The 27,658-nt window shown below is 39.1% G+C and overlaps 4 protein-coding genes across 4 annotated transcripts; 2 read left to right on the top strand and 2 right to left on the bottom strand.

The window, feature by feature from the left end:
- The first annotated feature begins 4,120 nt into the window (after positions 1-4,120).
- On the top strand, positions 4,121-8,474 carry LOC133874796 (leucine-rich repeat receptor-like serine/threonine-protein kinase RGI4). The gene is made up of 2 exons (XM_062312656.1): positions 4,121-7,365; positions 7,737-8,474. The coding sequence occupies exons 1-2, from the start codon at positions 4,506-4,508 to the stop codon at positions 8,240-8,242; spliced, it is 3,366 nt and encodes a 1,121-aa protein (XP_062168640.1). The 5' UTR covers positions 4,121-4,505; the 3' UTR covers positions 8,243-8,474.
- Positions 8,475-11,210: 2,736 nt separating this feature from the next.
- Positions 11,211-19,094, bottom strand: LOC133874883 (cell division cycle protein 48 homolog). Its single transcript, XM_062312771.1, has 11 exons — positions 18,956-19,094; positions 17,979-18,166; positions 15,382-15,547; positions 15,066-15,294; positions 14,196-14,959; positions 13,885-14,106; positions 13,734-13,770; positions 13,260-13,300; positions 12,817-13,098; positions 12,300-12,659; positions 11,211-11,756 (listed from the first exon to the last, which is right to left on the bottom strand). The coding sequence occupies exons 2-11, from the start codon at positions 18,092-18,094 to the stop codon at positions 11,457-11,459; spliced, it is 2,517 nt and encodes an 838-aa protein (XP_062168755.1). The 5' UTR covers positions 18,095-18,166; positions 18,956-19,094; the 3' UTR covers positions 11,211-11,456.
- LOC133874882 (protein DETOXIFICATION 27-like) lies at positions 18,622-19,604 on the top strand (the record flags this gene model as incomplete). Its single annotated transcript, XM_062312770.1, is given in 1 exon segment — positions 18,622-19,604. A coding segment is annotated over 1 exon segment (735 nt), but the record flags the coding sequence as incomplete, so codon positions are not given.
- A 2,251-nt stretch (positions 19,605-21,855) lies between these two features.
- On the bottom strand, positions 21,856-27,423 carry LOC133874798 (cell division cycle protein 48 homolog). The gene is made up of 9 exons (XM_062312657.1): positions 27,273-27,423; positions 25,635-25,800; positions 25,319-25,547; positions 24,445-25,211; positions 24,133-24,354; positions 23,946-24,017; positions 23,516-23,797; positions 23,001-23,360; positions 21,856-22,381 (listed from the first exon to the last, which is right to left on the bottom strand). The coding sequence occupies exons 1-9, from the start codon at positions 27,332-27,334 to the stop codon at positions 22,082-22,084; spliced, it is 2,460 nt and encodes an 819-aa protein (XP_062168641.1). The 5' UTR covers positions 27,335-27,423; the 3' UTR covers positions 21,856-22,081.
- Between the last annotated feature and the right edge of the window lie 235 nt (positions 27,424-27,658).

Below are 27,658 nucleotides of genomic sequence, written 5' to 3'. Positions count from 1 at the left end.
ATGCCCTGATTTACAATGTTGGCTAATCGAAGTGAAAGCTGATCACAAGTTTTTCTTAAATTTTTTTTTTTTTTAAAAAAAAAAATTTATAAAATAGCATGCTTAGGAAAAACGGAAAATAAAAGTTGGTAGCAATTTGTTGACTGAATTGTAGTTTGTCTACTTGTCCTAACAGGTGTTCGGACAAAGAAATTTCATCATGGCTCTCTTTCAACTGGTTGTCGTAATTGACTGTAATTCAGACAGTTAATTAAAAGGAATTCGAATTCATAGAAAGACGATAGGGGATTAGTGAAAGATAATTGTGAAAAATTCAATAGTACAATTAAATTAACGAACTTTGCGGATAAGGAAATTACATGGCTTAAATTTTTAGGGCTGTTTGGGTGTTCGATTTGTTTGTATTGTATTATGTTATTCTTTACTATATTTAAAATTGCAAATATTGAGAAAAATTGTTTTTTGAAATTATGTTTGGATGGTATAGAGAACCTGAGACAAAATTGAAAAAATTTGGATTAAACTTGAGTAGAATTTGAATTTAAAAAATTCACCCCAACAAATTTTTCAAAAAAAAAAAAAAAAAACATGAGTTACCCAAACATGCCCTTTACATCTAACTCTTTGATTCACTTGGAATGCTTTTTGCGTCTCATTTTTAAATCCCATTAGTATAAAGAAATTAAGAAAACCATCAAGCACATGATATTCCCGTCTCTCGTTTATTTAGACGTAAAATAATTTTTTTAAATTTTTTTTTTCCTATTTTCAAATTTTTGGCACGGCATAAAATATTAATCAACCTAAAAATATTTTCGTTTAACCAAATAAAATAACATTCACAAGGCATAAAATTGGTAAATTATTTTCTGCCGCTCTCTCATACCATAAAAGAGGCCTAGTATTCTCTTACACTCTTCTTATGCAACTCATCTCCGTCGTCTTTCTCCTCTTCACAACTCCTCATATTATATGAAAGAGTTGTGATTGATGCATAACAAAATTGCACAACAAATGCATAACACTAGACAAATGAGATGAGACCCATATGATAGGACTTACTCATATGGTTCCCACCCATATGTCTTATGTCTTTTGAACCATTTTTAGAGTTGCAAACAAAACGACGGAAAATACCCATTTTTTTCAAGAGATGTTTTTAACTGAGAACGTGCATTTTCCTACAAAAAAATATTTTATGCCAAAACAAACGAGCATACGAGACCGAGTACAATTATTAGTACTATATAGCGGCAACCATCCATCCATCAGCCAAATTCTCATTGGAAGTTACTGATCAATGTTCTTTGTTTTCTTTCTTTTTTGGTCGTAATAATGATTTTTTTTTTTATCATACTAGAATGGGCTAAGATGTTTGTAGCAATAATCAATGATGGAATAGAAGAACACATGGGGGAACTTATTCTAGTTTTAATGGGTGTGCTTTGTCTCTTCCCCTTTGCCATCGACAAAACAAAAAACACGAAAAACACAACAAAAGCTGCCCTACGTACACGATGCCCGGTTTGGTTCTCCGGTCCGATCTCTTTCGATCTCATGTCACGTGCACATCTCGTGCTTAGATTCCTAAACATAAATCTGAATATAATATTCTTCAAAAGATAAAAAATAAAATAAAAAAAATATGAATATAATATAATAATATCAACCGTACCCCACACCATTCTCACGTGGCAGCCAATATGTGCCGCACTCTAAATCCCCCTGATCAACAAAATGATTCATATTCCCACTTGATCTATGACCTGTTCTCACGAGACATCACGTGACAATATTTTCTTGTATTTAAATATTAATTATATTTTAATGTTTATATTATATTTTGTCATTTTCAATTAATAATATGACTAATCAATTTAATCTTTCTCGTGACATTGTTGATTTGAGGTAAGATTTTATCAATTTTAGTTTTGAAAAAAATTCTTTTTGCATAAACAATTGTAACATGTATTGTCAATAAAAATTTATAAATGATACATGCATTTGAAAAAGAATCAAGTATTTTTATTTGAAACTTATATACGAGACTTAAGAAAAAATAAAGAGAAAAATGAAAAAGTGATAAATAGTGATTTGTAATGGAATATATGCGGGAAAAAAACGTTGGACGTTGAAGATTCACGAGGGTGTAGTTTTATCTGATATGCACAATGTAAATAATGAGAATTTATGCACTTTGAGGACTTTTCATATTCTTTTAATAATTTGATTCAAATGGACGTTGGAGAAAAAATTGTGCACGTGGGAGACCAAGACTTTCCATCTTCTTTCAAGCATTTAATTGAAATTGACGTTGGAGAAAAAGTTACGCACGTTAGACTTTCTTGAATGTAAAAATGGGACTTCAAAAAAAGTAAATAAGTGGAACTTTCTAAGAATTTATAGACGTAAAAAATATTTATGAATGTTAAGACTTTGTATGAATGTGAATAATGAGATTTTTAATTAATAACTACTTTGACCATAATTAGGAGCATTAATTAAAAACTATTTATTAACTTTTTAGCAAAGCCTTAATTCTTCTTTTTCTTTTTTGGAGTAAGAGCCTTTATTGTACAATAATTAATTGGAAGCCTTAATTAGCTAAAGAGTGTTTATTAACTCTTTACTATATTAGAGCTAGAGCCTTAATTTTTTTATTATTTTTTTTAAAAAATATCTTATTGTATATTATTAATTAGGGCTTTAGGCCACTTAAGTGGCTTAAAGCTTGAGCCACCCTTGATGTGAGAGGGGGCTTCCTTGGCTGAATAGTGGAGCCTTGCCCTAGCAGGGGAGTCTTGCCCAGGCAAGGGGCCCTCTCATAAGGACAAAGATCATCTTTATTTCAAATTAAATGGATAGTATCTATTTTATAGTCAGGATTTAAAATTGATGCATCTAATGATGTACATAATTTCACATTGTTTAAAATTTTTAAAAAACGTATCAATATTGACTTCATATACACCGTTAAATACACAAACTTTAAATTATGATCATGAAATAGATACTATCTATTTGATTTGACATTGAGAGGATCATATTCCCTCTCACAGCCTCTATTATTATCGGGCATAATTTTTCTCCAAATTAGGTCGGAGGAATTTTCTCTAATCCAGTTTCTAAAAATGTTACATGTATAACGAACAATAAAGATCGTTTGTAATGCCTCAACGAGGACTTTGTTTTCTATTGTATTTATAACCAATATACAGGATAAAAATTACAAATAGACTATCCAACTCATCTTGAGTTTGTTACATAGACTCAAATTACAAAAACAAAGTGAAATATATATAGGAGATACAATTATCTCATAGATTCATTGACTTGGTCTTGTCTCTTATCTTCAGTTACAGCTAAATGACTTATATCTGAATGAATCAATCCAATAACATGGTCAAAAGACAAATGACAGTTTTAAGACTAAGTTTGTAAAAAATTTTCTAACCCAATTTAAAAGAAAGCCGCATTTTCTGGCATCCAGACCACCTATTCAAATGGTAACAAATTATCTTCAATAGAATTTGCTGGTTTAATTTAGAAGCATGAATAGTGGAGGGTGTCATAGATCTCATGTTGAACAGATTTGAGATTCGAAGCAGCAGGGTTTACAAACATCTGGGTCCATTGTCTATGTTTTTCTAACATGGAGATCTAAATCTGAAGTTGTTTAGAGGTTTAAACAACCTTTAATTATGAATTTTCAAGAGCCATGTCCCCAAATGCAGGTTTGAAGTTTTTTCAACAGTCTTTTTGCAGCTTTTGAAACCCTTTAAAGGAATTTAAACTTGTAGGATTCAAATGAAACATAAACCGAAAATGAGCCCTCACCCAATTACACAAGTTTAGATATCATTATCATCAACAACAACAACAAAAAGAAAAACTCTAATTTCCTTTCTGGTGTAAACAAATTTCAATTAATTTCCTCTAAGTGTGTCTTAATCCACTCTGGACAAGGCTGACTCAGACACCTCAATGCTACTGCAAGTGACAAAACCAACTCCCTTACTGATTTTTTTATTTAATTTTTTTTTATTAAGGAAAAATCCAAAAACAAGTGTTTATATAGATTGCTTTGTAGAAGCCCACATTAAAACTTAGAGGATAAAGTTTTCACAATAGAAAATCAGAGGCAAAAGTGATTTTCTCTCACCCATCTCTCCCCCTCTCCATTTGAATTAAAAAAACAGTCATCCCCCCTTCCCACCACCTCTCCTCCACCATAAACAAATGCTAAAAAACAGCCATCTAAAATTCCATTTTCTCTCTGCACAAACATCATGGCCTAGCTGTTCTTGGATCCGGAGATTCTGGGTCTTTCAATTTTTTGTTTATTAATACTTCTTCTTCAAAAAAAAAAAGAAAAAGAAAAAAACATGTAGCCCATCACAAGATATGATTTGGTTTCTCCTACCCATTGCCCCTCCCTAGGCTGAACCCCTCCTTGTGTTTTGTTCTCCATTATCATTGGAGCTTGTAGCATATAGCTGTACGTAATGCCTGTAAATCCATGGACCCTCTTTTCCTTCCTAACGATCATTTCCCTTTCAGTTCTCCACCACCCTTTTGTAGCCTTTGCTGTTAACGAACAAGGCCGGGCTCTTCTTTCGTGGAAGCAGAGCCTGAATGGATCCCTTGAAGAATTAAGCAATTGGAACCCAAATGATGAAACTCCATGTCGGTGGTTCGGAATCACTTGCAACCTCAACAAGGATCTTGTGGGATTGGAGTTGACGTACTTGGATTTGGTGGGTCGGGTTCCTTCAAACTTCACCTCCTTGTTGTCCTTGACCTCGATTGTTCTGACCGGAGCAAACCTCACCGGTTCGATCCCCAAAGAGATTGCTATTCTCCGGGAACTGAGCTACTTGGACTTGAGTGACAATGCCTTAACCGGTGAAATCCCAAGTGAGCTTTGCAACTTGCTTAAGCTCGAAGAAATCTACCTCAATACCAACCAGCTAGAGGGGTCCATACCGGTCCAAATCGGCAACCTCACGAGCTTGAAACAGCTAACTCTCTACGACAACCAGCTCAGTGGTGAAATACCCAGTTCCATAGGCAACTTGAAGCTGCTTCAGGTACTCAGAGCCGGCGGGAACAATAACCTCCAAGGCCCTTTACCCCAAGAAATCGGAAACTGCACCGATTTGGTCTTGCTGGGCCTGGCCGAAACGAGCATCTCGGGCTTCCTCCCACCAAGCATCGGCCTCCTCAAGAAGCTCGAAACGCTCACAATGTACACCGCCCTCCTCTCCGGCCATATTCCCCCGGAAATCGGCGACTGCTCGGCGCTCCAGAACATCAACTTGTACAAGAATTCGCTCGCGGGTTCGCTCCCAAGCAGTCTCGGAAGGCTCAAGAATCTCCAAAACCTTTTGCTCTGGCAGAACAGTCTGGTCGGCACTATTCCATTTGAGCTCGGGAATTGCCCACAGCTATCCGTCATCGACGTCTCGTCGAACTCGTTAACCGGAAGCATCCCGAAAAGTTTGGGAAACATATCGACTCTGGAGGAACTCCTACTCAGCGAGAACCAAATATCGGGCGAGATCCCGGCACAGCTAGTAAACTGTACGAAACTCATCCACATCGAGCTCTACAGCAATCAGTTAACCGGCACGTTACCTTCCGAAATCGGAAATCTAGTGAATCTCACATTTCTCTTGATGTGGGAGAACAAGCTGGAGGGAGTGATTCCGTCTTCGATTTCCAACTGTCAGAATCTGGAGTCCGTGGATTTGTCTCACAACGGCTTGACCGGAAACATTCCAAAGGGGATCTTCGAGCTCAAGAACCTCGTCAATCTCTTGCTGATCTCCAACAATTTGTCGGGCCAGATACCGGCCGAGATCGGCAATTGCTCGTCCTTGATTCGCTTCCGAGCGAACCTCAACATGCTTACAGGGCCCGTCCCGCCGCTGACTGGGAACTTAGCCAAACTCATTTTCCTGGATCTCGGATCGAATCGCCTCTCCGGGAACTTTCCGGAGATCTCCGGGTGCCCGAATCTCACGTACTTCGACCTGCATTCCAATTTGATCACTGGAAATTTGCCGAAGAGATTTAGCCGGTTTATCTCGTTGCAATTTATTGATTTTTCCGACAATTTGATTGAAGGAACGCTGAGTCCAAGTCTTGAATCGCTGAGTTCACTCACTAAACTCATTCTGAAGAAGAACCGGTTCTCTGGGCCGATTCCGAGCCAACTCGGTTCGCTTGAGAAGTTACAGTTACTGGACCTGAGCGGAAACGAGCTGTCGGGAAATGTTCCGGTGAGCTTGGGTAGGATTCCGGCGCTTGAGATCGCTCTGAATCTGAGCTGGAACCAACTCTCCGGGAAGCTTCCGGCCGAGTTCGCAGGCTTGGACAAGCTCGGGATCTTAGATCTCTCTCACAACCAGCTCTCCGGGGACCTCCGATACCTCGCGGATCTTCAGAATCTCGTGGTCCTCAACGTATCATACAACAATTTCTCGGGGCGCGTGCCGGACACGCCCTTCTTCACGAAGCTTCCGCTGAGCGACCTCGCGGGGAACCCCTCGCTGTGCCTGTCCGCCAACCAGTGCGCCTCCGACAAGCGTAGCGGTTCAGCCCGACGACGCGCGGAGGCCGCGCGAATGGCGATGATCGCGCTCCTTTGCGGCGCGTGCGCGCTGCTCCTGGCGGCGCTCTACATCATCGTCGTTGGAACGAAGAAAAGGCACGGTGGGGGCCCCGGATTCGGTGGGGCCCACGATAGCGACCTCGAAGGAGAAGGTGACGTGGACATGAGCCTCCCTTGGGAAGTGACACTGTACCAGAAGCTCGACCTATCCATTTCTGACGTGGCCAAGTGCCTGACAGCTGGGAACATAATCGGGCGAGGACGAACCGGCATCGTTTACAAGGTGACTATTGCGTCGGGCTTAGACATCGCCGTAAAAAGGTTCCAGTCGTCAGAGAAGGTTTCTGCAGCAGCGTTCTCGTCCGAGATTGCCACGCTAGCACGAATCCGACACCGAAACATTGTCCGACTTCTAGGCTGGGGGGCCAACAGGAAAACCAAACTGCTTTTCTACGATTTCCTGCCTAACGGTACTTTAGGCGAGTTGTTGCACGAGGGGTGCGCAGGATTAGTGGAGTGGGACACCCGGCTCAAGATAGCGTTGGGCGTCGCAGAAGGCCTCGCTTACTTGCACCACGATTGCGTGCCTGCCATACTGCACCGGGACGTGAAGGCGCACAACATTCTGTTAGGGGACCGCTACGAGGCTTGCCTGGCAGATTTCGGACTCGCAATGTTGATCGAAGACGATGGCAATTCGTTTTCGGCTAGCCCACACTTCGCTGGCTCTTACGGCTACTTTGCTCCTGGTACGTACGTACGCGATCAGTTTTACTACTTTTTTTTTAATTTAATTTAATTTAATTTCCTCGATTCTCATTGCATGCCAATAATTCTAACAATATCGATCATTACCATAATTAATTAATTAGCCTCGATTAATATAATTAAGAGACTCCTAATCCAATAATTAGAACTAGTTCTAAATTAGGCCCGGCCGGTATGAGACAAATGCATTTGGACAATATAAATTTGGGATTCGCAAAGGACATGATGATGTTACCTATGCGTGTGTCCAAAAACAATATCAAATTTTTCATAATATTTTGCATATATATATATATATATATATATATATATATATATATATTAATGGACAAATTAAAAATATTTATTGCAGAGTATGGTTACAGTTTAAAAATCACTGAGAAGAGCGACGTATACAGCTTCGGTGTGGTTCTGCTGGAGATCATAACTGGGAAAAAGCCTGCGGACCCATCATTCCCGGAAGGTAAACACGTAATTGAATGGGTTAGAGACCACTTAAGGAGCAAGCAGGACCCAGTTGAGATCCTGGATCCCAAGCTTCAAGGCCATCCAGACACACAAATACAAGAAATACTGCAAGCGCTGGGAATATCCCTCCTCTGTACAAGCAATCGGGCTGAAGATCGCCCGACAATGAAAGATGTGGCTGCATTATTGAGAGAAATTGAGCATGAGCCCACCATTGGAACCGAGCCCCACAAGCCGACGACGACCGCCAACTCCGTCAACAGGAGCGACACCACGTCATTTTCTTCGTCGTCAATAACCCCCGCTCAATTGGCTCTCCTCCGAGCCTCTTCTCACTGCTCATTTGCTTACTCATCTTCATCAGCGGGTTATTTATCAGCAAATCAATAATATCATTAGTTCGATCGTACTGTTATATATATATATATATATATATATATATATATATATATATATATATATGCAGTAATTAAAGGAAATGTTATTCCAATCGATATTATTGATTATTTGTACGTAGGAGTAGCTAGGAGAAATATTATGGGAATTGTAAAGAGTTACCCGTGCATGGTTCGTTGCTTTGATATATATAATTTGGAAACAAGAGATGTCATGAGCAATTAAATCGAGTACTGTACAGAAACTTGAATCCAAACTTGTTTTTCTTAATTAGGATAATGATGGATTAAATTTATGAGCTAATTATTTATAATAATTTACTAATTATTATCATATCTGAAAAGAAAAAGGTCAATTATTATTACTATTATTAAGCACCAAATGACACAACATCTGAGAGATCATTGAAAGGGAGAGGACACTAAAAAGCAAGTCGTTTTCTATGTGTCTCCAAAAAGGAAAGAGAGAGAGAGAGAGAGAGAGAGAGAGGGAGGATGTGTTGATGGATGTGTGTGAACGTGTAGTTGTCTTCGAAAGGACGAAAATGAATTCTTAATATATAAAACCAACTGCTTAATTGCTCTCTCTCTCTCAATGGGGATGTGTGGTTGTGGGGAAATGTGGGCAATGATTGGGTTTGTGAACCTCTCATCTCTCCCGATAATTGTTGTTTAGAGGATAAGAAAGAAGCTTCTTGATGATGATTTCATGCATCCATCTAATTAAGGACGTCCCTACCACGTGAAAGAGAGCTATACAACATTCAAGACATACTTGCGGCAAATACAACTTCAAAAGCAAACCAAACGTCCTTTTCAAAATACCAACTAATTATGTATATTATACACCATTCCAATAAACATGTACAAAGCATTTGAATAAAACAAGAATAATGCTTCCGTTGCTACAATATTTTTCTGATATAGTAAGTATCACGGACATTATTATATATGTTATTTTATAAATGTGACACGTCAACTTGTAATTAAAAAACTTGTATAGTAGAAGTTGTTCAATTAAAACTCATAATTATTACTTGTATTGTTACAGTTTTCGGTTTAGTGACTTGTTGCTTTTTGATACTCTTGATCTCTCCAACACCTACAAAACAATAAGAGACTCATCGGGTATGCCGACTCTGATGCTTAAGCCAGGTTGGAAATATGAGAGCACGTGAATATCAAATAGATCATAGAGTTTTGATACCTGGAGTAGTGGCCTATTTATAGGCATGTAGTTCTGATATAGTTGAAATGCTCTGATATTATTCAATTAAGAGTCTAATCCCTAGATCGCGTGGGATTAGACTTATCTTCTGGAGAGTCCAGTTCGGGTAGGACTAATCTTTTAGTTAAGTTTGAATAGTGCTCTTATCACATACGTGCACTGTGGGATAAGAGGTTATCCGGAATATCCGGGATAAAGTCCTTATGCGTCTTTGTAGGAGTTATGGATCAAGCGTATCCCATAAATCCCGACTGTAATCTTGAAATAAGAATTTCAGTATACTCTATTCATATCACCTCATAGTAGTCTCAAAAAATCCGTTCCCAACCGGGATCGGACCAATTGATGACGATCAACTGGGTCTTCATGGGCATTGCTTCGAGCTGGTTGAACAGACTGGGCCCCTGAGCTCTATCATGGGTTTACTCGGGCTTTGGGAAATGACAATTTTCCCAACAACTTGGCACAATTGCTCTTACATGAGGCTAATCAAATAGCATTTTTCTTCAAAGGAATTTGTGGTAATTATTAATTGAATTTGAGCCCATATCAAGAGCACAATAAGAATATGATCCTATTCTGCATTTGGATTTTAATAATTACCGTACTTCCAAATTTTAATAAAAAAAATATATAAATAAATTTTAATTATTTGGTGATAGAGAATTTGAGGTAATGAATGCGACGTAAGCCTGACGTGGTTTGTTACTCTTTTTCTGCGGTAACATGATGAGATCAGATACCTCTTTGTAGCTCTCTGTCTGCGGTCACGTGACGCACATGCAGGTCAGGTTAGCCACAAAGATGGGGCCCAACATGTGAGAGATCTGAGATCCACGGCATATTTTAATAAAAGAGAGGAGAAATCAGGTCCGTCAAAGATTCCCAACATAGATCAGAAAATTAAGGTCTTAGATATGGTTGATCAGTTTTTTGTACGGTTGTAGGGTCAACCACACCGCATCACATGCATGCATGGGATGCCACATGACGCGATGAATATATGCATAAAGATGGTGATCACTGCCATGGCCCATGTGGTACGGTCTACTTTCAGGGCAGCTTTTAAGGTAGGGCCAGTAGTTAAATGTGGCAACATCGATCTTTTGGTTGTGTTAGGCAATAGGGAGAACCTCATATTTGATTGCAGCTTCCTCTTGGTGTTCACCGTACTCTCCCTGCCAAGTACCGCCCTCACTAGACACCGTGGTAAAGTTTTTTCTCTTCGGCGACTCCGATCCAACCTTATTCAGTGCTAGTTCCCTTGTTGTGAAGCGTCTTTTCGCTTGTTGCGGTTGTTATTGTGTAGGCAGTTTCGTCTTTGGAATACTGCCTTTGCAAACTGACCTTTGTGGCTGCCTCAGTTTACTTAATCTGCAAGGTCATTTATTTTTTTACCAATTCTCAATAATTTTAAGTTTTATCGCACTGATTTCTGGTTGTTTTGGGCTCTCACCCTTTGTTTGCATTTCTTATGTTGTGATTTTCAATAAATAACTAAAGCTCGGATTGCATTAACTAAATTACCAATTGAAAATGCAAACTGGTTTTGTTCAAGATCTATATAGTATGTAATTTATGAGAGCAGCACTTTTGGTCAACTGTATTACCATTATTACAGTCAACTTGAAAGGTTTTACTTATATATTCTTTCCATTCCAAGTTTTAGCTTGAAATAACATAATTATCAACAATAAATAAATATAATGGTCTTCTTTTTTTTGATAAGTAAATATAATGGTCTTCTTAAAAATCTTTATTTTATATTATAAAATAACAAAAAAAAGTAAGTTATAGAACTCTTGCATAACAAAAAAAAAAAAAAAAAAAAAAATAGAAAGTGAGAGAGAGAAATCAAAGCCTTAACTGCTAAAGATTACAACTCTTCCTTGCTGAAATAAACATATGAAATGTGAATATTGTCATGGCTGTGGATGTAACGCCTTAACTGCAGCACCTAAAACACGCAGTGGGCTTCAGTTCAGTTGTAGAGATCATCATCTTCTCCGGCGGCAGTGGCAGAAGAAAACGGGTCTGAAGCTTCTGCTGCAGCACTCTCGGTTCTGTCTTTAAACCGAAACTCTGTTCCAAACCCACGGGATTGCTGCAATTTCTGAGCGAAGAGCTGGTATTTCCAGATGTCCGCATCATTAACACTTCGGCGGGCGTATTTCATCGACTCTTCAAAGTGTGCTGCCTTTATCTCGGGAGCTTCATCAATGTCGTCATCTTCTTCCATAGCTTCAGGGTTGTCTCTTTTCTTCCTCTCCCTCTCAATATCCTGTCAACCCAAATGGGTTAAACAAAGAGAATATTAAGTATAAGAATCTCCCATTTAATTTGTAGAACATAAATGTGCATACAGAACCAAGAATACGGAGCCCATGTCAACCCAAAATCACATTTAACATTTTACAAAATGAAGCCACCGACCCGGAAATTATAATACTACTGCATCCACAGTTTAAGTATTGTGGTCCTGATGACATTTTGCAATTTAAAATCAACAAAGATAAAACTTCTAAAGAAAATATGAAGCATAATAACATGACCAGAATTGCGACCGTGCAAAACAAAACAAGCATCTATAAAAGTCACTGATGAACTGTGATTACCACTGGAACCTACGTACTAAGGCAAGGAAAAATTCTACCTCGTACGTATAACCACAATAATCAGAGGATTGTGCACACAAAGGTTTTACTAGACCGGCAATAATCAGTCTTGGTACTTTTCTTAGACAAGATCGAGAAAGAATGACAAAGACATGCTTATGCAACTATGATGTACAAGAGTGCAAGTTCCAGTTGGGAAAATCTGTTACCTTTTCGATATCCTCTCTAATGGCATATTTGCAGGCGCGCTGACAAATTTCAGTGATATCTGCACCACTAAAACCATGAGTATACCGTGCAAGAGCAGCAATGTCAACATCCTTAGAGATAGGTGACTTCCGTAAACATGCTTTAAAAATCTGGAGGCGGGAAGCCTCATCTGGCAGCGGGATGCAAATCAACTGGTCCAGACGTCCAGGCCTGAGCAAAGCTGAATCAATTATATCTGGCCTATTTGTTGCCCCAATTATAAAGACTGTTTTCTTCGCTGTCATGCCATCCATTTCTGTCAGAAGTTGGTTCAATACTCTATCTGCAGCACCACCAGCATCACCAACAGAGCTACCACGCTGAAAATAGGGACCATCAAAAATCAATAAAAGCACAGTGACTATCCGAATTAATGTTAGTACAAAACTTTAAACCACAAGTGACAAGTGTCTTCTCTTTTTTGTGTTTGTTTAGATGTGAATAGATATGTAAAAGTAAAGCTTAAGTGATTAGTACCTGAGTTGCAATTGAGTATAGTTCATCAAAGAACAGAACGCATGGTGCCGACTGCCTGGCCTTGTCAAATATCTCGCGGACATTTGCCTCACTTTCTCCAAACCACATTGTCAGCTGCTCAGGTCCTTTGACACTTGTGAAATTTGCCTGGCATTCATTGGCAATTGCCTTTGCAAGAAGGGTTTTACCGCAGCCAGGAGGCCCATAAAAGAGAATACCTTTAGAAGGTGACATGCCAAATTTCTCAAACTTCTCAGGATGTTCCACTGGGTATTGGACAGTCTGCCAGCAGCTAAAAACTTGTTATACAAATTGGTACACAAAAATGAAATCTAATATGTATACAACATGTTTCCCCACCGCCACCCCCTGCGGCTGCATGGGGAAAAGAAGGGGGGAGGGGGGCGGGGGGAATGGAATTCAAGATAGGACGAAGTACAAACCTCCAGAAGTTCTCTTTTAACATTTTCGAACCCACCAATATCTTTTTTTCTTTTTTCTTTTTTTAATAAGATGCAACTTTATTAAAAAAAACGTAAGGTACTTCTATATATACGGACAATATACAATAAAGCTCTTACAAACCCAAAACTCAAAAATAGCAAAACAACCCACCAAACACTCAATACACTCAGAAAGCACCTACAACAACCAAAACCCATAAAGCAAAACCCAGAACTCACATGAAACCCACATCCATGGCCAACAAACAGCGAAAGCCTCATCAAACACCCAAACCTACGTACCCGAAAGCACCCCAACCCAACAAATCTCCAAAAACTCGAGAGACACCCAAAACCCAAGCGAAGCCGAAATACAAAAGAAAAGCCAGAGCTATCGGAGAAAAAAAAAAAAAAAAACAGAGAAAAAAACAGTGACGGCGGCGAGCAAATATCTTCCAATATCTTCCGAGCCACCAATATCTTTCCATGAAACATTAGGAACCTCCACAACCTACAAACAAGAAATCAAGATTGTCATCTATGGTAACTGTTAGTGCATTTAAGAAGCCCAACGAGCAAATATTTCCAGGTAAGAAGTAAAACCCCGCTAGATTTCAAAACTCACTGTTTCACGCAAGGCCGATGGATTTGAAGACCCCAAAGCAGTTTTGAAGTGTTCATTAGTCACAGCCATCGAATTCAACACCTCAGCATCAATAGTTTCATCCTCCAAGTCAATTACATCCATTTTCTCCCGGATACATTGAAGAGCAGCCTCTGTGCAAAGAGCAGCAAGATCTGCACCGACATAACCATGGGTATCTTTTGAAACCCTTTCAAGATCAACCTGAAACATGACACCAATTAAGCATCATTACCACCATATAGACAATGGTGCTTTAAATAGTATAAGGGAAACAGTCGATAGAATCTCACATCATCAGCAAGTTTCATATTCTTTGTATGGATTCTAAGAACTTCCAATCTTCCGACCTCATCTGGTACGCCAATGTCAATCTCTCGATCGAATCTCCCAAATCTCCTCAGTGCAGGGTCAATGCTATTGGGTCTATTGGTAGCTCCCATCACAATCACATGTGCTCTGGACCCAAGGCCATCCATTACAGTCAAAAGTTGGGATACTCTATGCCTCTCCACTTCACCATGTGTCTTTTCCCTCTTTGGAGCTATGGAATCTATTTCGTCAATAAATATGATAGATGGGGCATTCTTTTCGGCTTCTTCAAATACCTCTCTGAAGTAGCTTTCAGACTCACCAGCTAGCTTCAACATTATTTCAGGTCCATTAATCAAAAAGAAGACTGCACCTGTCTGATTAGCTACAGCTCTTGCGATCAGAGTTTTTCCAGACCCAGGTGGTCCATAAAGCAGGATTCCTTTTGGGGGCTTCACACCAATTGCTTTGAAGAGCTGTGGGTGCCGAAGAGGAAGTTCTACTAGCTCACGGATCTGAGCCATTTGCTTCCTAACACCACCAAAATCATCATATCCCACTTCATTCAATCTCTCCTCCTCACGGTTGATAGGTTCTCCCTGACAGAAGATTTCAGTGTCTGGCGCAACAACACAATACTCACCAGGGTCAGTCTCTATGACCTTGAATTCAATACTTCTCATTCCATCCCTGACTAGGAAAAGGTCACCCTTCCTCACAGGCCGATAAGCTTCCAAGAAATATGCTGTTGAACCAAGAACAACAATCAGCACAATTACAAAAATACATAAATACACATTTCATAATTACAACAAGAGATAAATGAGCCAAGATTTAAACAGAATACTCACGCTTCAAATATGCATCAAAAAGGTTGCCAGTGACACCCTCAATTGTATCATCAATCGGAAGGATGTGAACCCGTTTTCCATACTTCACATCAGGGCACTGATGGACGGATATGACATCTCCAAGGCGAACTCTGAGATTTGCTCGAACAACTTTGTGCATTCTGATTTTCGGTTCTTCACATAGTTCATCAGTAAGAGCAATGCAGACAGTATCTTTGCGCTTCTTTCCCTGTATACCAAAAGGGAAAAGGGAAATGACTCATATTCTTAGAAGTACTCCATCTTTATGTAGACATATATGGAACGGTAAAATCACCTTGAGTAAAATAGCGTCCCCTCGACGTAGTTGAAGCTTTTCCATTGTGTTTGGGTGCATGAAAACCACAGAATTATCATCATCTATAGCTTCATCAACAATAAGGCGGTTAGGAGACTTCTTGCGTTCCAAACTTGCAGTGGAATAATCCCTCTTATTTGCTTTCCTGTTTTCAACATACATATCAATTGTCCAGACAGAAGGCTAAAGGAAAAGGAATCCATAAGTTAACAAGTCCAACTACTCTACAAGGCACAAGCACAAGAGACAGAGAGAGACCGAGATGACTACGTACATATGAGATACATGACATATACACAATGAACAGACGAGAAACCCTAGATTTTAAAGTTACATAAAACAGTTTTCTACATATCCAACTGAATGATGTAGACTAGTTTCTTAATCGATACCCACTTATCTATTTTTCCACATTAAAATAAATAAATAAATAAATATATATATATATATATATATATATATATATATATATATATATATATATATATATATATATATATATATATATATATATATAAATAAAAAAATATAAAAAACTACAAATGCACTAGAAAACTAAAAAAAAAAAATATTGGCTACTATCGATTGTCTTCGGTATATCTCCATCACAACATTGGTTGAAACAATAAGGTTTATCTTCAACATCCAAGTTGCAATGTCAAAGCTACCAATACACAATCCGAAATTGTCAAAAATTCATAATAGAAACGGTCCTACATGCATCGACGCTATAGTTTTCTATAATAGAAGGTTCACAGTCAGTAATAGTTGGAATCCAAAACTTACTATGACATTAATTTAATTACCAACAAGCATAAAAACATATATACTAGCTAGTATTTAAAAGCTGAAACCAGAAATATCCAACAAGAGTATACAATGACCTTATCTCTCAGCCTCTCACAACAAGCATGTCACCCTTGAGTACATGTGGGATCATGTTATGACCAAGCAAAGAAATACAAACCACTCATGTCTAATTTTGTATCAATCTCTGCCTATACATAAAGCTACATCTTTATTAATCCTATTCAGTTAATATGTTATCCCAAAACTAGCTGAAAAAGTCCCATAATGGGCCATTATCATTAACATTAAAACAATTGAAGAAGAAAATAAGAGAAAAAAAATCTTCAACATCAACAAAAACCCGGCCAAATTAAAACCAACACAGACAGAAAGCCCAAATCCCTGCAAAGCTTAAACCCATGAATGGCTGAGCAGGCTTGTCTCGAATGAGCATAGTTCGAATAGCGAAACAAGAAGCACAAAAAAGAAATAGAAAAAAAAAAGAGAGCATATTTCAACACAAACATAAACACATGCAGACTCTCATCTTCCTCCATCCGGTGCTGTGTTGTTTTTATTGTCGTTTTGTTTTGTTGCAGGGATTCTTGTTTTCCTCTTGAGGAAACTACTGTTTTTGGATTTGGTTTTGATACTCTCTTAATTGTTGGCCTTCTATCGGACGTTTGCAGTGCTTTTTCGGGTGCAGCCATCTTTGGGTGGCTGGTTCTATGTGGGATTGCAGTTGGGTGTGCTCAATTCTGTTGTCATTTTGCTTTTTTCACCGTTTCGTGCGGCCCTTTCACACGACCAGATCATTTGCTTGACCCATTTCTTATACTTTGTTTTACTGATCTTAGCACTATTTTTGTTTGGTTTGGATTACCGTTGGAAAGCTCACTCCTTTTTTTCAATTTTCAGAACGACCACGTTTTCTTCCTTCTGATCATAAGTGGTTAGATCTTCCCTCATAACCTTTCCTTTATTCAATTAGAAAAAATAAAATGAACACAGACCCAAATACCAAACCACCCAACTCCGTTTGTTACGTTCCACAAACCAAGACAAAATTCTACAATTCCTCTACTTTTTCCCAGAACACTCTCTCCAAGGTTATGCGAAATGTATTTACCTTTCAAACTCGATGATCAGTATCTCTCACTCGATGGAAAATCAAACACCAACCCACCATTAATTGTCACAGTAAGGATGATTTTGGCAAGAAACTGAAGTGAAGAAGCGTGTAGTAGAAGATAGAAGTGGAAGATAAAGTGGTCGTGCGTGGGGACACGTGGCAGTAACTGAAGGTAGCTTGAGAATTAAGGGATACAGCTGGATTCGGCTAAACGGGGCGTTTTGGGAGTCCTTGGGCTGATGCGTTTTATTCAAGTCTTGAGTCGTTTTTGCTTATTAATTGTCGTTTTATGTTTTGGTTGGTGCGTTTAAGGCTGAGGCGCTGAGCTGAATACGGGAGTATATAACCACCGGCCAGTGTAGTAATAACCACGTTTTGAATTGTACTGGGCAGTCTTTTGGAGGTTTTGGCATCCTCGAACTTTGCCTATTTAATTTCTATGTTCTTCCATTTTCATTTAAATCTTCTCAAAAAATCTTAAACGGAAAGAAACCGGCCTGTTACACCAATCAACTCTGAAAGAACTAATTTATTTTAAGATATTCCAACCCACACAATCTCGTCGTAAATTAAAATTTTGGTGTCCCCCAATAACTATTTTCCGGGGCAACCAAACGGAGATCGAGCGCAAAAAGAAAGAGTAAATTATACGTACTGGTCCGAGGAGAACGAAGCCTGTCTTTGATCTGGGGCAGATGATCTTGGATCCGCCATGGTTTGGATTCTCTCTCTCAGTCTCTCTGTTCTTTGTCTTCGACAAGTAGTAAACATTGTGAGTTAACGAAGAGTACTTCTGGGAGGCCGAGAAAGAGAGAGATATTTATCAAAGGATCCGGCTGCATGCTGTTAAAAAAATCACATATGCTGTAGTTTTCCCTTGTGGGTCTAATTGCCTTATTATCTAGTAACAATTACATGGGAAGAAAAATAAGTCACATGCAACCATAAATGCATGTAAGAGAAAAGGCAAAAGAAAAAGAAAATAGATGTTTTAACTCCTTATGCTTTTGAATAAAGAAGAAAAAAGAAAAGCCGATTCATAAGGAAGCCTTTTTAAAAGGAAAAGAAGAGAATCTTAGATTTTATATATATATTATATAAAATAGGAGAAAAAAAGAGAGAGGAAAGACTAGGATCCGGCTTGCATGCTAGTGAACAAATCACGTCATATATGCTGTTAAAAGATGAACGGACCAGATCGGGAGTAGCAAGATCTAAGGCAAAATGTTGGGCTGTTGAAACACTTGACGCCGTTTGTTTTCAAAATAATTTTTTGCTTGAATTGAGAAAGAAAATAAATTTGCTTCTGTAGGCTATGGCGCATTATGGGTCCCGCCATCTTCAGCCGCGTCGTTTCATACAGCATGAACGTTATCACACAAGCCTTCGTTGGCCACCTTGGGGAAGTTGAACTCGCCGCCATTTCCATTGCCAACACTGTCATCGTCGGCTTCAATTTTGGCCTCTTGGTAACTGATCGACGAATCTCTTTGTGGGTGTTTGTGTTTGTATGAATTTTTTACGCTCTCTAACGTTCGCTTTTCGGTTTTTGGCGATCAGTTAGGGATGGGAAGAGCTACCACATGTTGGGAATATACCTGCAAAGATCATGGATTGTGCTCTTCCTGTTACCTTTTTACGTTTTCGCTACTCCGCTTCTGAAACTCCTAGGACAGCCCGACGACGTAGCGGAGTCGTCAGGGATCGTGGCTTGTTGGCTAATACCCTTTCACTTCAGCTTTGCGTTTCAGTTCCCATTGCAGAGATTCTTGCAGTCCCAGCTCAAGAACTCAGTGATTGCGTGGGTTTCTTTCGTGGGTCTGCTAGTTAATGCTTTAACCAGTTGGCTCTTCGTCTATTTGTTTGAAGTTCTCGTTCTCGTCCAGCAACATGTTCTCAGGCTTGAGGTCTCGGTGCGAGGTGGAAAAGTACAAGAAAAATCTACTGGAAGTGCTTGCCTTCCCTTCCCTGAATATATAACTTTGGGGAAATATTACTTTTACTACAGGTGCACATGTTGTGCACTCCTGTAGTGCAGCAATCAAGGCCCATGACTTTTTATCAATGGGTGTACGTGGTCCAAATTGTTACGCAGAGGACGGAGATGTATCTCCAAAATTTTTCTCTTAAGAGAACAAACAGCGTCAAGTGGGTGAACACAGTCCAACGTTTTGCTTAAATCCACAACGGAGTTTGCTAGCTACTCTCAATCTGGTCCATTCATCTTGTAACAACATATATGCTGTGATTTGTTCACCAGCATGCAAGCCGGATCCTAGTCTTTCCTCTCTTTTTTTCTCCTATTTTATAATATATAAATAAAATAATAATCTAGGATTCTCTTCTTTTCCTCTTAAAAAGGTATCCTTATGAATTGGCTTTTCTTTTTTCTTCTTTATTCAAGCACTCACTTATTAAATAAAAAAATAAAAAGAAGGGGCCGGGTTTGTCCCATATCAGCTTTTTATGGATTGAGGAGTTGAAACATCTTTTTTCTTTTTCTTTTGCCTTTTCTCTTACATGTATGGTTGTGACTTATTGTTCTTCCTATGTAATTATTACTAGATAATAAGGCAATTAGACCCATAAGGGAAAGCTAATCATGTTTGGCATTATGTAGTCAAAGACATCAACAAAAAGTTACTAAAACATAGTTGTTTTCTGTTCAGGATCCAAAGCATGGACATTGGTGGTTGGAATTTGGATCTGGTCTACTGGTTGGATACTGGCCAGCCTTCCTGTTTAGTCACTTAAGAACTCATGCTAGCATGATACAGTTTGGAGGAGAGATTGTAAATTCTCGATCATCAGGTTTCACACGTACATCCACTCAAATGGGTAGTGGCCATTTTGCAGAAGGATTTGGAAAAGCATCCTATTTCAGAAACTTACAGGTGGTTGACTGGGATAATAACTTGCTTCCTCTAACAAACTTGCATCTCTTGGCTGATCATTCAAGCTGTTATGAGATAAGACAAGGGAAAAATAACGTTTGGGGAACTTACTTTTATTTTGGGGGTCCCGGAAGGAATGTAAGATGTCCATGAAGAAAATGGCACAGGATCTATAGAGAATAGCCTAATATTTTTTTTCCTGGGATTCTGTTTTTCATTTTTTTTTTTTAACAAATTTGGGATTTTAGATTGCATCTTAGAGCATCTCCGGCAGGAGTGCTATTTTAACCAAAAAGTTAAATTTGGCTATTTTTGTCTCTTTTTCTTCCTCCAGCAAAATAGCCATTTTAACTTTTTTTCTAACTTCATGAACAGCGAATAGGCACTACTTGCTATTTACTGTTCATCTGTTTACTAATTTTTTATTAATACTTTCTCTCTCTCTCTCTCTCTCTCTCTCCCTCTTCGTCTCTCTCTGATGGCTCTTCGGCCCTCTTCGTCCCTCCCTGTTGAAGGACATAATCGGAGAGATGGATTTGGGAGATCCGCGAGGCCCAGCACCACAGCCACGAAGACCCCTCCATTGAAGGACATAACCACCGGCATCTCTCTCTCTCTCTCTCTCTCTCTCTCTCTCTCTCTCCCTCTTCGTCTCTCTCTAATGGCTCTCCGGCCCTCTTCGTCCCTCCCTGTTGAAGGACATAACCGAAGAGATGGATTCGGGAGATCCGCGAGGCCCAGCACCACAGCCACGAAGACCCCTCCGTTGAAGGACATAACCACCGGCATCAACAGGTACCCGATGACCGAGTTCACCCTGAAGAGCACAACCCCACCAATCCTCGCCACCGACCACATCCCCCTCCTCCGAGGGTCTTCCCCTGCAGCAGAGGCGTCTCGAACTGCGCCAGCGGCTTCCCGGATGAGACGAGCTTAAGGCGCACACGCCGATCCTCCAAGTACTGGTAGAAGGCGAAAACGATGAGGAAGGCGAGGAGGGCGATGAGGCAGTACTAGTCCACGATGACGGGCGCCAGAAGTCGAACAGTAATCGCTCGGCTCTGTTGGGATTGGGGAGACGGGTTGGGGGAGACCGGAGAGTGAGAGAAATGAAAAAAAAAAAATAATAAGAAAATGATTAAAAAATAATATTTAAAAAAAGTAGAGAGTGAATTGTTGGAGAGAATATATGACAGTAGTTAAAGTAGAGAGTTATACTTTTTCAACAACTATTTTAACTTTCATTGTTGGAGATGCTCTTAGGCCTTAATCTGGTTTATAAAAGTTTTCCTGCAAAATTCCATTTTTACAAATTCTCAATAATTTTAGGTTTTATTGCATTGATTTCTGGTTGTTTTGAGGCTCTCACTCTTTGTTTGCATTTCTTATGTTGTAATTTTCACTAAATAACTAGAGCTTGGATTGCTTTAACTAAATTACCAATTGAAAATGCAAACTGGTTTTGTTCAAGATCTATTTAGTATGCAATTTATAAGAGCAACGCTTTTGGTAAACTGTATTACCATTATTACAGTCAGCTTGAAAGGTTTTTTTCCTTTTACTTATATATTCTTTCCATTCCAAGTTTTAGTTTGAAATAACATAATTATCAACAATAAATAAATAAATATAATGGTCTTCTTAAAAATCTTTATTTTATATTATAAAATAACAAAAAAGAAAAAGAAAAAGAGTTATAGAACTCTTGCATAACAAAAAAAAGAACATAGAGAAAAATCAACGCCTAAACTGCTAAAGATTACAACTATTCCTTGCTGAAATAAACATATGAAATGTGAATATTGTCATGGCTGTGGATGTAACGCCTCAACTGCAGAACCTAAAACACGCAGTGGGCTTCAGTTCAGTTGTAGAGATCATCATCTTCTCCGGCAGCAGAGGTAGAAGAAAACGGGTCTGAAGCTCCTGCTGCAGCACTCTCGGTTCTGTCTTTAAACCGAAACTCTGTTCCAAACCCACGGGACTGCTGCAATGTCTGAGCAAATAGCTGGTATTTCCTGATGTCCGCATCACTAACACTTCGGCGGGCGAATTTCATCGACTCTTCAAAGTGTGCTGCCTTTATCTCGGGAGCTTCATCAAAGTCGTCATCTTCTTCCATAGCTTCAGGGTTATCTCTTTTCTTCCTCTCCCTCTCAATATCCTGTCAAACCCAAATGGGTTAAACAAAGAGAATATTAAGTATAAGAATCTCCCATTTAATTTGTAGAACATAAATGTGCATACAGAACCAAGAATATGGAGCCCATGTCAACCCAAAATCACATTTAACAATTTACACAATGAAGCCGCCATCCACAGTTTAAAAAAAGAACCAAACTATTCTAAGAACTACCACGGGGAGGGGGAGGAGGATGAAACAGCATAACAACGATCAAGTATTGTGGTCCTGATGACATTTTACAATTTAAAATCAACAAAGATAAAACTTATAAAGAAAATATGAAGCATAATAACATGACCAGAATTGCGACCGTACAAAACAAAACAAGCATCTATAAAAGCCGTTGATGCACTGTGATTACCACTGGAACCTACTATGCCAAGGAAAAAGTCTACCTCGTATAACCACCATAATCAGAAGATTGTAACTTCATCGGATTCAAGTTCATACACACATTGCCACAAAAAGGTTTTACTAGACCAGCAATAATCAGTATTGGTACTTCTTTTCTTAGACAAGATCAAGAAAGAATGACAAAGACATGCTTATGCAACTATGATGTACAAGAGTGCAAGTTCCAGTTGGGAAAATCTGTTACCTTTTCGATATCCTCTCTAATGGCATATTTGCAGGCACGCTGACAAATTTCAGTGATATCTGCACCACTAAAACCATGAGTATACCGTGAAAGAGCAGCAATGTCAACATCCTTAGAGATAGGTGACTTCCGTAAACATGCTTTAAAAATCTGGAGGCGGGAAGCCTCATCTGGCAGCGGGATGTAAATCAACTGGTCCAGACGTCCAGGCCTGAGCAAAGCTGAATCAATTATATCTGGCCTATTTGTTGCCCCAATTATAAAGACTGTTTTCTTCGCTGTCATGCCATCCATTTCTGTCAGAAGTTGGTTCAATACTCTATCTGCAGCACCACCAGCATCGCCAACAGAGCCACCACGCTGAAAATAAGGACCATCAAAAATCAATAAAAGCAGTGTCTATCTGAATTAATGTTAGTACAACACTTTAAACCACAAATGACAAGTGTCTTCTCTTTTTTGCGTTTGTTTAGATGTGAAAAGATATGTAAAAGTAAAGCTTAAGTGATTAGTACCTGAGTGGCAATTGAGTCTAGTTCATCAAAGAAAAGAACACATGGTGCCGACTGCCTGGCCTTGTCAAATATCTCGCGGACATTTGCCTCACTTTCTCCAAACCACATTGTCAGCAGCTCAGGTCCTTTGACACTTATGAAATTTGCCTGGCATTCATTGGCAATTGCCTTTGCAAGAAGGGTTTTACCGCAGCCAGGAGGCCCATAAAAGAGAACACCTTTAGAAGGTGACATGCCAAATTTCTCAAACTTCTCGGGGTGCTCCACTGGGTATTGGACAGTCTGCCAGCAGCCAAAAACTTGTTATAAGAATTGGTACACAAAAATGAAATCTAATACGTATACAACATGTTTCCACACTGCCACCCACTGCGGCTGCATAGGGAAAAAAAGGGGGGGAATGGAATTCAAGATGGGACGAAGTACAAACCTCCTGAAGTTCTCTTTTAACATTATCCAACCCACCAATATCTTCCCATGAAACATTAGGAACCTCCACAACCTACAGACAAGAAATCAAGATTGTCATCTAGGGTAACTGTATAGTGCATTTAAGAAGCCCAACGAGCAAATATTTTCAGGTAAGAAGTAAAACCACGCTAGATTTCAAAACTCACTGTTTCACGCAAGGCCGACGGATTTGAAGACCCCAAAGCAGTTTTGAAGTGTTCATTAGTCACAGCCATCGAATTCAACACCTCAGCATCAATAGTTTCATCCTCCAAGTCAATTACATCCATTTTCTCCCGGATACATTGAAGAGCAGCCTCTGTGCAAAGAGCAGCAAGATCTGCACCGACATAACCATGGGTATCTTTTGAAACCCTTTCAAGATCAACCTGAAACATGACACCAATTAAGCATCATTACCACCATATAGACAATGGTGCTTTAAATAGTATAAGGGAAAGCAGTAGATAGAATCTCACATCATCAGCAAGTTTCATATTCTTTGTATGGATTCTAAGAACTTCCAATCTTCCGACCTCATCTGGTACACCAATGTCAATCTCTCGATCGAATCTCCCAAATCTCCTCAGTGCAGGGTCAATGCTATTGGGTCTATTGGTAGCTCCCATCACAATCACATGTGCTCTGGACTTAAGGCCATCCATTAAAGTCAAAAGCTGGGATACTATACGCCTCTCCACTTCACCATGTGTCTTTTCCCTCTTTGGAGCTATGGAATCTAATTCGTCAATAAATATGATAGATGGGGCATTCTTTTCGGCTTCTTCAAATGCCTTTCTCAAGTTGCTTTCAGACTCACCAGCGAGCTTTGACATTATTTCAGGTCCATTAATCAAAAAGAAGAATGCCCCTGTCTCATTAGCTACAGCTCTTGCGATCAGAGTTTTTCCAGACCCAGGTGGTCCATAAAGCAAGATTCCTTTTGGGGGCTTCACACCAATTGCTTTGAAGAGCTGTGGGTGTCGAAGAGGAAGTTCTACTAGCTCACGGATCTGAGCCATTTGCTTCCTAACACCACCAACATCATCATATCCTACTTCATTCAATCTCTCCTCATCCTCACGTTTGATAGGTTCTCCCTCACAGAAGATTTCAGTGTCTGGCGCAACAACACAATACTCACCAGGGTCAGTCTCTATGACCTTGAATTCAATACTTCTCATTCCACCCCTGACTAGGAAAAGGTCACCCTTCCTCACAGGCCGATAAGATTCCAAGAAATATGCTGTTGAACCAAGAATAACAATCAGACACAATTACAAAAATACATAAATACACATTTCATAATTACAACAAGAGATAAATGAGCCAAGATTTAAACAGAATACTCACGCTTCAAATATGCATCAAAAAGGTTGCCAGTGACACCCTCAATTGTATCATCAATCGGAAGGATGTGAACCCGTGTTCCATACTTTACATCAGGGCACTGATGAACGGATATGACATCTCCAAGGCGAACTCTGAGATTTGCTCGAACAACTTTGTTCATTCCGATTTTCGGTTCTTCGCATTGTTCATCAGCAAGAACAATGCAGACAGTATCTTTGCGCTTCTTTCCCTGTATACCAAAAGGGAAAAAGGAAATGAGTCATATTCTCAGAAGTACTCCATCTTTATGTAGCCATATATAGAACGGTAAAATCACCTTGAGTAAAACAGTGTCTCCTCGAAATAGCTGAAGCTTTTCCATTGTGTTTGGGTGCATGGAAACCACAGAATTATCATCATTCATAGCTTCATCAACAATTAGGCGGTTAGGAGACTTCTTGCGTTCCAAAATTGCAGTGGAATAATCCTTCTTATTCGCTTTCCTGTTTTCAACATACAAATCAATTGTCCAGATAGAAGTCTAAAGGAAAAGGAATCCATAAGTTAACAAGTCCAACTACTCTAGAAGGCACAAGCACAAGAGACAGAGATAGACAGAGATGACTACATATGAGATACATGACATATACACAATAAACAGATGAGAACAGATTTTAAAGTTACATAAAATAGTTTTCTACATATCCACTAATAACTGAATGATGTACACTAGTTTCTTAATCAATACCGACTTGCCATGGCCAAACCACCCAGCGCCAGCCTCATCAGAACCTAGTTATAAATTATACCCTTTTTATTTAACCAAAAAAATTCCCACCATACTAAAAAAGTTGTCAATGTTTAGTTACCGAGATCTGATCGGATTTCGAATACTAGCAGATTTTACAAATGGATTAGAACTTATCTATTTCTTGGAAAAAAAAAAAAAAGCTCTAGAAAACTAAAAAAATATCAGCTACTATCAGTTGTCTTCAGTATATCTCCATCACAATATTGGTTGAAAGAATAAGGTTTATCTTCAACATCCAAGTTGTGATGTCAAAGTTACCAATACCCAATCCGAAATTGTCAAAAATTCATAATAGAAACGGTCCTACATGCATCGACACTATATTTTTCTATAATAGAAGGTTCATAGTTGGAATCCAAAACTTACAATGACATTTACCAACAAGCATAAAAACATACTAGTATTTAAAAGCTGAAACCAGAAATATCCAACAAGAGTATACCATGACCTTAGCTCTCAGCCTCTCACAACAAGCATGTCACCCTTAAGTACATGTGGGATTATGTTATGACCAAGCAAAGATATACAAACCACTCATGTCTAATTTGTATCAATCTCTGCCTATACATAAAGCTACATCCTTAGTAATTCTATTCAGTTTATCCCAAAACTAGATGAAAAAGTCCCATAATGGGCCATTATCATTAACATTAAAACAATTGAAGAAGAAAAGAGAAAGTAAATCTTCAACGTCAACAAAAACCCAAAACCAACACAGACAGAAAGCCCAAATCCCTGGAAAGCTTCAACCCATGAATGGCTGAGCAGGCTTGTCTCGGTTGAGCATAGTTCGAATAGCGAAAACAAGCCCCCCAAAAAAAAAACCGAGAATATTTCAACACAAACATAAACACAGATCAAAATTACCAAACCACCCAACTCCGTTTGTTCCACAAACCAAGACAAAATTCTACAATTCCTCTACTTTTTCCCAGAACACTCTCTCCAAGGTTATGCGAAAAGTATTTAGCTTTCAAACTCAGTATCTCTCGCTCGATGGAAAATCAAACACCAACCCACCAATCAACTCTGAAAGAGCTAATATTTTACGAAATTCCAACCACACAATCTCGTCGTAAATTAAAATTTTGGAGTCCCCCCAATAACTATTTTCCGGGCAACCAAACGGACAGCGCAAGAAGAAAGAATTAAAAGTATACGTACGGGTCCGAGGAGGACGAAGAGGCCTGGCCTTGATCTGGGGCAGATGAGCTTGGATCCGCCATGGTTTGGTTTCTCTCTCTCTCTCTGTTCTTCGTCTTCGACAAGTACTAAACTTTGTGAGTTAACGAAGACTTCGGTGAGGTAGAGAAAGAGAGGGAGATATTTATAGAAAGGGAGACAGTTCTAGTAAGAGTAGGACTAGGACTTCTTTGGCGGTGCGGGTAACCAGACCGGGTACCGGGTACCGGGTACCGGATTCTCAGAATTCTGTACAATTCCTATATTATTACGGCATATATAATTCTTTAAATCATTTTTAAAAGAAAATTGTTAAAATCATATTAGAATCTTCTGCAATTTCTAAACCAAACCAAATTACATGATTA

This window comes from Alnus glutinosa, chromosome 8 (genome assembly GCF_958979055.1).
Source record: "Alnus glutinosa chromosome 8, dhAlnGlut1.1, whole genome shotgun sequence".
Classification (NCBI taxonomy): Eukaryota; Viridiplantae; Streptophyta; class Magnoliopsida; order Fagales; family Betulaceae; genus Alnus; species Alnus glutinosa.
Note: the sequence above shows the minus strand (reverse complement) of the source record. Positions and strands in the feature narration are given on the sequence as shown.